Source organism: Mustela lutreola, chromosome 4, assembly GCF_030435805.1.
Source record: "Mustela lutreola isolate mMusLut2 chromosome 4, mMusLut2.pri, whole genome shotgun sequence".
Classification (NCBI taxonomy): Eukaryota; Metazoa; Chordata; class Mammalia; order Carnivora; family Mustelidae; genus Mustela; species Mustela lutreola.
Genome location: NC_081293.1, coordinates 90,241,622 through 90,252,272, shown reverse-complemented (window position 1 = coordinate 90,252,272; position 10,651 = coordinate 90,241,622). Strand labels below are relative to the sequence as shown.

General features: G+C 50.0%; 1 protein-coding gene across 1 annotated transcript; it reads right to left on the bottom strand.

The window, feature by feature from the left end:
- Window positions 1–1,061: 1,061 nt before the first annotated feature.
- Window positions 1,062–10,212, bottom strand: RHOU (ras homolog family member U). Its single transcript, XM_059170512.1, has 3 exons — window positions 9,636–10,212; window positions 7,871–7,929; window positions 1,062–2,241 (listed from the first exon to the last, which is right to left on the bottom strand). Exons 1-3 carry the CDS (start codon window positions 9,895–9,897, stop codon window positions 1,786–1,788), a joined length of 777 nt encoding a protein of 258 aa, XP_059026495.1. The 5' UTR covers window positions 9,898–10,212; the 3' UTR covers window positions 1,062–1,785.
- Between the last annotated feature and the right edge of the window lie 439 nt (window positions 10,213–10,651).

Genomic DNA, 10,651 nt, shown 5'->3' with positions numbered 1-10,651 from the left:
TCTTCTATAGGAAAACACAAATTTGCTTTTTTAAATATAAAAAAGACAACACAAGACCGACAGAAAGGTAAGACTTCTATCCACCGGCTCTACGGAAGTTTCCCTAGTTGCCGAGTTGATTTTGGTAACTCTGCTTGACCCAGCGCAACCAGACGTTGTAAGTCACAGGTTAGGCCACCTTTTGGCATCTCAGAATCACAGCGGTCATGAAGTAAAGAAAAACTTACTCTGCTGATAGGGGATTTTTTTTCTCCGAAAGATGAAGCCCTAGAAACTGTCACCTTGAAGAACACAAATGTTTCACAAGTACATGGTTTCCTGGCTGTCCCCCAGCAAGGAGGCAGCCAAGAAGGGGAGCTGTGGTCCCCCGCCCCCTGGGGGGCCCTCTGACTCCTAGCCCTGGTCTCTGCCAGGTCCTTCAAAGGCATCTGTGGCTTTAACTGGTGGTTTTAACAGGTTTCAAGAGACATTCAGGTTTAAAACGGGTTTTAAGAGATGTTCGTGTTTTAAGATGGTCTCAAAACTGTGTCAAGGTATACTTAAAATCATATCTGAAAGGGATACAATCAGAAAGAGATCTGTTCAAAAAAGTAAGAAAAAGAGGAAGCTGAGCTTCCCTCACATCTGTTTTTGTGGCTGGGTTTTTTTCATTAACTGTTTAAAAGTCTGAATCAGCAGCAAATACAGCCATATGCATGTATGTGTGTGTGTGTGTGTGTGTGTGTACATTTCAGCTGACTTAAGGGGAAAAAAGTATACCTTGTCTCTTAAAATGCTTGCTGCAGGCCTTTCAAGCATGTCCACATCCCTGCAGGTGGGCTAAGTTAAACAGTATGGAAGTTTTAAGACAATTCCGATAGATGTTCCCTAGTGTTCTAACCACCAGGGATTCAGGCAGTTTGGTGCACGCACACAAACAAGCAAATATCACATTCTGATCTCAACACGAGTCACTCCCCACAGGAAACATAAGAGCTTCTAATACTTGCTTTACTCCACAAGGCATGTTGGCTATGTTAGTATGATGTCAACACGACTGGTCTAAGAATGAAAAATCCCAACGAACAACTTTTTCTTTCCGGTGTATCCAGTGCCAGAGTCCAGTAGCACATTCTCTGCAGGTTGATATTCAATTGGAAGCAATCAGGTATTCACCTATGACAAAAGTGACTGGTTTGAGGTCTTGGGAGGCAGAGGTCTCTCTTTTTTTTCCCCCCTCAGATTTTAGTTCCTTAAAAAAGTTTTTTAAAAGTGTGTGGAGTCTCATAGCTAAGAGTGATTTTCACCATAGTTGGCCAGGGGCCGTAACGCACTCACAGGAAGGAGCCCTTGGTCAAGGGACGAGGGTTAACCACACCATTTTCTTCTTGTGTTCTTCGGTCCATTATAACACAGCAAAAAAAAAAAAAGATTTCATTCTTGACACCCAGATTTGAGGCATCTTTTTCAAATTAGATATAAATTAATGCAGAGGTCTAGAGCTCTATGTTTCCAGAGTTAACAAAAAATGCTCCACTGACTTCAAAAACATCTTGCGTAATTAATGATTAGCTCGTCCCTAAGCTCAAACACACAAGAATATCAAAGACAAGAGAGAAGACATAAATTGAGACTCCAGCTATGATACACACGCGTGCACACACACACACGCATACACACACGCATACACACACGTGCGTGCGCACGTTGTCTCTACGGCTCCTACACGATGACAGGGGTCCTTCAGCTAATATAGCTTCTACCGCGGACGCCGTCTAAGTCCACCCGTCAGGTGCCCGGCCGGCATCATACGAAACAGCAGTACTTTTTCCACCAGGACTTGGAGAGGTTTTTCATTTTGTCTGGAGTCCTGCTTTTGGACTTCTTTGGCTGCTGCTGAGTGTCCGAGTACTGGATACCTGCGACGATGGCAGCATCAAAGACCTCCTTGAGGTTTTTCTGAGTCAAGGCTGAACACTCAATGTAAGAGGCAGCTTTGATTTCCTCGGCACACAGCTTGGCCGCCTCTTCGGGCACTGGCTTCTCTTTGCATTTGTCCAGCTCGATGAGGACCTTGACGTCTTCTCGGAGATCCGACTGAGTCCCCACGAGGATGATGGGGGCTTTGGGACAGTGGCATCGAATCTCTGGCACCCACTTCTCACTGACGTTCTGGAAGGAGGAGGGGCTCACCACACTGAAGCACAGAAGAAAGATGTCCGTGTTGGTGTAGCAAAGAGGCCTGAGTTTGTCGAACTCATCCTGCAACCAATCAGAGCAGCCGAGAGTTACCTCTTCAATCGAATCTCATCGGCAAAGAGACCACTTTACTGTTTTTTCTTGAAAGGGTCTGCCAGGTCCGATTATGGAGGGACAGGCCAGGGCCTCAGAAGGCGATGCTGCTGCTTACCTGTGCAGGGCTCCTGCACCGCCAGGCCCCCAAACCTGCCCCAGGCGTTCGACATTTGCACCAGTGCCACGGCCCTCTGGCAACTTACCACAGAAAAAGCACTGATAGTAGGTGAATTATGAAAATCAAATTTCCTTTCTCGAGGCTTCAGCTTAGAGTAACCTAGCTTTACTCTTCCAAATCTGGAATCTAGCTACTCTTCTAAAATCAAGGCAGCAGTCACAAGGATCCCCAAGTCTCCGTCTGACCCCAGATCCCCAGACTAACCCAGCTCTCTCTTGAAGAATCCAGCCCTGCCTGTCCTCACGACAGCCTTGTCCCATCTGCACCACACACACTTAGGGCAGGCACAGGCCACTGAATGATGTCAATCAGACACAAGGACAGACCCAGAATTGGAGCTGACAACCTCTGATGGGCTTCTCCTTGGCAGTGCAGAGAGCCTATGCCTCTCAAAGTCACCTAAGACAATGTGACTCGCAATGTCACATTGGCTGACACATTCTCATTCTTGCTCGATATACCTCTTTGTTTTTGCTTGATCTCTTGTTCTCCCTCCTTTCTTCTTTTGTGAACTTCCTTTCCCTTCTTTTTTCCCCGCAAATAGCAGGGGCCTCCATGCAGCGTGCTTTGGGCTGATAAAGGACCCAAGAACGGGCATACCCACCCTACTCTGGGTATCGAGAACTGGATGGAATAATGACAGTTCATCCTAACAACGAAGCATCATTTTGCTAAATACCTGCCAAGGTCATCCACTCAACAGAGATGCATGCTGGCCTCTGGGCACCGTGTAGGCCCTGGGGATTTGGCCACAGACAGACAAACCTGCTGTCCTCAGTCCCTGTAGGAATGTGTGTCTCCAAATCAGCATTTCTTCATAGTCGCCTACCATGACCCAATCATTGAACTGAAAGTTTTCACTCAACTCTCTCATAGGAAAATATTTACATCATCTCATCCCTATTTAAAATTTCTATCAGGGACTAGGGGGAACTGGTTGGCTCAGTCAGAAGACATACTATGCTTGATCTCAAGGTTGTGAGTTCAAGCCCTACATCAGGTACAAATATTATTTTTTAAAAAGTTAAAAAATAAAACTTTTAGGGGCATCTGGGTGGCTCAATGGGTTAAAGACTCTGCCTTTGGCTCAGGTCATGATCCCAGGGTCTTGGGATCCAGCCCCACATCAGGCTCTCTGCTCAGTGGGGAGCCTGCTTCCCCCTCTCTCTCTGCCTGCCTCTCTGCCTACTTGTGATCTCTGTCAAATAAATAAATAAAACCTTTAAAATTAAATAAATAAAATAAAACTTTTAAAAAATAAAAAACGAATAAAGTAAAATATAATTTCTACCTGTGGGTGCCAGCCTCACACAAGTGTCCTATGACAGGTATCTTCCTAACGACATGAAAAAGTGGAATGTCATCCAGGTCTCAGAACACCGTTGGCATACTCTGATCGTTTACCAACTCCTAGTTAAGTGCAGAGGATTCTGCATCTGTGGCTGTTCTGCAGGTACAAAGGAAACCTGGATCTGTTTTACTTGAAGGCACTTTCTTTCTTGGAGGCTCCGTTTTTCCACTGCACAGTAACAATGGACTAACAGCACTAAAGTCAACCAGCTCAAAGGCTCAGGTGTTTTGTCTATGCCACTTGTCAGACTTCGATGCACAATGGTTAAAAAGATAGTGCCAACTTCGTGCTGAAAGAATCAACACAGAAACTCCACCAGGTCAATGATGGCCCAGCAAAGAAGATCTTGCTATAAAACATTGCCTCTGTTCTCTGAGGCCTCAGAGAAAGCACAAAACCGAGCCCTGCGGAAGGTCAACTCCCTCGGACAGCAGCAGCTCACTGTTGGAAGCCAGTCACCCTTGGCCCTGCCCAGCGAGCTAGGGTTACATTACCAATAAAAAAAAAAGGCAAGCTCAGGGGCTGGGCCTTGTGACAGGGCTTTGGAAATCAGGCTCCCTGGACCTCTAAGATTCTGGCTAAAGGGTTCAGGGAGCCCAGCAGAAATCAAGCCGTCCTCCTCACTGCCTGACCAGAAACCTTAGCTATTTGCTGAAATCAACACAGCAAGCACGTGCATGACAAGGCCCACTGGAATGTCCCCTCCAGGAGAGGTAGTCTGTGGCCCAGGGATCAGCAGGCACCTGCCAGGTCTGTGGGGATGACATACGGAATTCAGTCAGGGACAGGGCATGGCAGACAAGCCACTGGATGGTAGTGTTGGTCAAGCTCCAATATGAGTTTTTGGTTTTTTTAGCATGGATTTTTCCAAGTGCCTCATAGGTCAAAAGGTGGAAGAATTTTCAGCTTCTCCTGGCAATGCCATAGTCACCTTCTCCTATTTCAGTGATGGTCCCCTTCTCTTATGCCAAAGGTATGTTCTCCAAGTCCTCAGTCTCTGATCTATTTTCACTTGAGTAAGACTGTGAGTCCAGTGTTAAAAACTCCTTTTAAAATTTTCTGGGCTCACCTACCTCCCTAACAAGAAAACCTAAAGGCACAAAAAGCAATTTCTAGTGTGTATGTGTGTGTGTGTGTGTACACACACACACACACACACACGGAAGCTCGGAGCAATTTCTAGTTTATACACACACACACATATATATGGAAGTTCAGAGCAAGAATATGGCTCTACTGGCTATATTTAAATATATATGTATATATAAATATATATATATTTATATAAATATAAAAATAAAATAAATATAAATATATATGTATATATTATATATTATAAAATATAATAAATATAAATGAATATAATATATAAACATATATAAGTATAAATATTTACATATATATATTTAAATATAGCCAGTAGAGCCATATTCTTGCTCTGATCTTCCATCTGAAATCTGCAATTGGGCCCCAGTGAGGACTACCTGTGCTCATGCTCCCCTGGAGCTGGAAACAAGTTACAAAAGTCACTTTAAGCCCACAAGGCTATCCAGAGGACTGCCCAGAGACTGCCCGGAGGAGGAGGGTGTTTCACTGAGTGAGTCAACATTAGGGAAATATAACAGGTGTCCAATCAAGTCCCTTAAAAGGCTGTTTATCAGATCTGGGCTAAGGAATAAGGAAGGTAGGAAAGAACTACTACTCTGACTGGCTTTGCTATTAGTCGAAATAAGTCCTAATGGATACTTGGGGAGTAGAGGAAAAAAACAATCTTATCTTACCAGTTGTATACTTTTCATAGTTCTTGAAATTGGTTTATTCATTCATTACATAGTAAGGTATACTTTACTAATACAGCAGTTTAAAAATACAGTAAAACTCAATGAGAACATCACCAGGAGGCCAGAAGAATAATTTCCAAATAAACTAAAACTTAACAACTTGCACCAAAGTCCTTTTATTTCCCTATTATAAACTTTTTTCATGGAAGTATCTCCAAAATTCTTCCTGTGCTTCCCAACTTTTAAACAGACCATCTTAAGGAAAAAATCGAACTCTGCCTCAATAATTCAGGATCATTTCCACAAAGTTTTTCTGGTGATAGTCCTATGCCCTTTCAAAATGGCCCAGTGGTTTTTCTCCCAGACCCTGTCTTGCACCCCAAGTCCACACTGCCTTCCTCCTTATGGCACTTCCCTGCTTTCTTTCACAAGTTCTACCAACTGGCTTATGTTCCCTACAAACTTTAAGTCTCCTGAGGGGCAGGCCAGGGCATAAGGTGGCATTCCCCAGGACCCAGCACTCCATTACATGTCTGCATTATAAACCCTGATTAAGCCCTGCTCAGTGCCAGGCACCATGCAGGCCCTAGGCCTCGAAGCCCAAATCAGGAAGCCATGTCTGTGACAGGAGTCAACCACTAACAGGGGAACCCCCATTCATGGGCAGGGTATGCACTGATATGCCTGCTTCTTCTCTCAAGGGTCCCCAGGAACCATGCCTCCTGGGCTTCCTGTCCACGGTCTTATTCTTGGGCTGCTCAGCTACCCCTTCTTGCATTAGCAGGAACACCTACATTTATCGACAGGGGACTCTGACCTCATTTCCAAGATCAGAAAGTCAGACACGTGGTAGGAAAAAGATTCTTACTTTATACAAAGCAGTTAAGTTTTCATAACAAATACCAGAAGGGTATTCGGAAAGATTCCATATTAGAAGAGCAGTGTTCTTTTTAAGTTTTCCCTCCCACAGGCAGGAAGATACACAGTGTGTTTGCTTTTCTCTGCTGCCACTGAAGGGGCAAGTGGAGATGCTCCGGGACAGAGGGGACAGGACACGCAAGGCCACCACTCACCGCCAAACCAGCACTGAGATGGGCACCAAAGCTTCCCAGTCTTGTGGCACCTTGAGTTCTGAGAAATAAACCTGTGAATTTGCTATCCCAGGGTAGGGAAGCCATCTGGATGAGACGCTTGGGAATCCTGGAAAGCCGGCTTTTTACACACAGACGGCCACGTGACAATGCCTCAGAAAGTGAGGTGGCTTCACGCGCCTACAGAGGGCCCCTCCACATTTGCTCTAACTCTAGTGCGGACAGGAAAGACTCCATGCTGACCAACTGACAAACTCAAGACACGGCACCCTGGGTTCTCCCAGAGAACAAGGAAACCTCAGCGACCAGCACCGTGCCAGGGGACAATTGGCCAATGAGGAGTCCTTGGAGCTCATCAGGGCACACCCCAGGACCCATCCCTCCCTGGGTGAGTCATCCAAGTGCCTGACCCTTGAGACAAGATTTGGAGAGACTGCGTCCAGGCTCATTCACTCCCCCGGCTCAGGGAGCTTCGACCACTCCTTCTCTGCTTCAAAGGAAGGGGGTGGCCCTAGTGATTCCAACCACGGCTTAGGGAGGGAAATAGTTACCCAGTGACATCAATCCATTTCTCTTGCAGGTGGACGGGGTGGGGGGCAGGTGCCTGGATGGTGCAGTTGGCTGAGTGTCTGGCTCCTGATTTCAGCTCAGGGTCATGATCTCAGGGTTCTGGGATTGACCCCCATGTCCAGCTCCATGCTCACTGTGGGGTCTGCTTAAGATTCTCTCTCCCTCTCCCTCTGCCCCCCGCCACCATGCTCTTTTTCTCTCTCTCTCTCTAAAATAAATAAATAAAATCTTTTTTTTAAAAAAACTCCATCTTTTTCTTGAGTAAATTTAATAGTTTTCTTGTTGACCTCTAATAAAATGATCCTATCACCAGCTTACTTTGAGAAATGAACACAAAGCATCATTGACACTCTTTAATAAAAACAAGGCAGTAATTAAGATCAGAAACTCCTTTAAGAACTCCTGATCTTGACCTTGTTGTCCCCCAGTCCTGACCATGCAAAGCTGAGCCAAAAGCTGCTTTAGGAGCTCAGAGCTCTCGCCCCCTGCCCACCACCCTCTGAGAAGGGCAGGGCTGGGACCACTTCATGAGGCTTTAGAACAACCCAGTTATGGATGGAGGTTATTCTGAGGCCTCTCAAAGGCCACTTCCCTTCCCAGCACTGAGCCATGATGAGCCACTAACCTGTCCAGCCGTGTCGCAGAGCTGGAGTCTCACAGGCCGCCCATCCACAGACACCACAGCTGAAAAACAAGACAAAAATAAGGATCAGGGGGTGTCTTTTAACCCCTTTCAGGAAAATAATGGTTTCAGCTGCAACTACCCTTCAGCTATTCTGGGTCCCCTCATGAATTAAAGACTTGCCTAAAACAAGGAGACCCCCATGGAGGCATTTTTGTTTACAAACCCTCCAGGACTAGCAATTCACTGCCTGGCTAGGGTTGAAGCTGCAATCCCTGAGCCGTTTGAGGGCGCACCCCAGAAAGGCCTACCCTTTTTGCCCAGCCCCGGAAGATTTATTTTCCTATCACACTTGTTTCAAAAAGCCTAAAAACAACACTGGGGGGTGTAAATAGGAACCAATCTTGCTGTTTTAATTCAGTGGAAAACCTCACAAATAATTCTGTTTTCCCTTGGGAAACGTTCCAAGACTTCATGGTTTATGATAAAATTGTAGCTTGTTTTGAGAACATGAGCAAACACAGGCTGCCTGCATTGTCCTGTTTATAGAAGAGGGCACTGCTTATCTCACAGTGTCAGCTCAAAGGGAGGATTAACACAGAACAAAGCCTGCCCACCTTTCCACTGGGATGGGGTAAGGGGCAGAGGCCTGCATCTGGGCACAGCCTGGAGGTTTCTAGTTGAATTAATCACGCAGGTGGGTCTCAGCACAACTTTCTAAGTGGCTTTTAATATTTACACTAGTCAGCTGGGAGGGGGAAAAAAAAAAAAAAAACTGCGTGGAAACCCATTAGTGTAGCAGTTTCATGAAGGGTACCTTAGACACAGTGGAAGAAAGCAAGCCCTTGCCATGGGATTTTCGAGGTCAAGAAGTTGGGTTTGTGGTTTTTTTTTTTTTTTTTTTTTTGGTTCTTTAAGAGCAAGACAGAGTGCTTCGCATTAGCTTCTGTGGGTTTTAACTTTAGGAAATTTCAAAAAGACCTGAAAAATCCTTTATCTTTGTTTCCACCAACCAAAAAATAACAGCACACCATACATAAGAGCTGTAAACAGCTCAGAGAGACTCGGAAAAGACAGTAAGAATCAGAAACGGAGCCAATGGGGGACATGAAAGTGGGAGCACGGGAGGGGGACCCAGAAGAAATCGCGTGTACTCTCCAGCTGGAATCCAAACCTGAGACCTGGGTGCTGTTCTCACTAAATCAACTATTTCCTGCCCTCTCTGTGGCTCTTCAAAGCGGAGACGCCCCCTGTGAGGGAAGCCACGGAAAGGAAAGGCACTGGCTCTCAGGGGCCCCAGGTAATGGCACCTGCGGGGCACCTTCCCACTGAAACTCGGCAGCGGCGCCAGCAACGACGACCTGACGAAACTTTCCTACGCAGCCCACTGACCGGGCCACCTGAACTCCACCTGATTGTTACTAAATTGCCGTCTCGTTTCTTTCCGCACAGGCTCTGGTCTCCCGTCCCCCGCCCCCTCCGCCGGGCTCCGGTCCCGGGATTCCCGTTGCCCCGCGCTCCCTCGGGTGGCCCCGCGCTCCCTCGGGTGGCCCCGCGCGCGGCCCGTCCCCGAGGCTCGGGAAAGGTCCTGCGCTCCGCGCCGGGTCCGCGTCCGACAGCCGGAACCCGGCCGACCCCGCAGCCTCCTCGGGGACCCGCGACCCCCGCGCCGCGCTCCCTCCTCGCGGCGCCCCGGCCCTCGGCTCCGCGCCGGCCGACTCTGCGGCCACGCGCCCCCGCGCCGGGAGCGCCACCCGGCCCGGCTCACCCGAGAAGTTGTCGAAGGCGGTGGGGATGTACTCGGTGGGGTAGCCGTTGGTGGTGTAGCTCACCACCAGGCTGGTCTTGCCCACAGCGCCGTCGCCGACAAGCACGCACTTGACGCCGCGCCCCTCGGCACCGCCCGCGCGCCCCCGGCCCCCCGGCGCCCCGGGCCCGCGCCCCCCGCGCGCCCCGCGCTCCCGGCGCGGCGGAACGGGCGGCGCCTCGCAGCTGCCGGGGAATGCGGGGTCCCTCTGCTGCGGGGGCATCGGGGCGCGCGCTCGGGCGTGCAGGCGCGGGCGAGCAGGGCCCGACCCCACCGCCCCTCCGTCCCGGAGCCCTCCGGGAGGGAAGAGCTGTCACCGGGCGCTGTGGCCGCGGGCCGGGACCCCGAGAGCCGCGCTTCCAGGCCGCACGCTCCCAGACAAAGGCGGTCGGGGACGGTCGCGGCTCCGGGCTCGGGCGGCGCCACCTGGCTCTGCTCAGCGCGGGCAGAGGACTGCGGGCCGAGCGCCGTGGAGCTCGAGCGCTCGGTCTCCTCCCGGCTTCCCGGCGACACTATGCGTGGGGGGCGGGCGGGGAGGGGAAAGAGGCGGGGCCGGCCCATCCGCTCCGTCCCCGCGCCGAGGCCACAGCGCCCCCAGCCTGCGCGCCGGGCCCCTGCAGCCCCGGGCGGGAGGCGGTGCTACGCGGGACTAGAGGGGAGCGCGGACGGCGGCTGCGGGCAGTCGCAAGGGCAGCGGACGCCCGCTCCGGGGAAGGACCCCGAACACCCGTCCTGGGGCGTGGCGCCTGGAGGAGCTGGGTGGCCGAGGGCGGCATCCCCACCCCCACCCCCAGCGCTGGGACCGACTCCACCGCCAGTTCCGCCTTGTTGCGCCCACGCGGGCAGGGAAGCCTGAGCTTCCTCCTGCTCCCCTCGCTCCCCGCCTCCTCTTCTCGGTCGCAGCCTGTGCTCCGGGGCCCCTTGCTGACCAGAGTGCTCCACCCAAGGGGAAACGAAGTGTGCTGGGGACGTGTCTG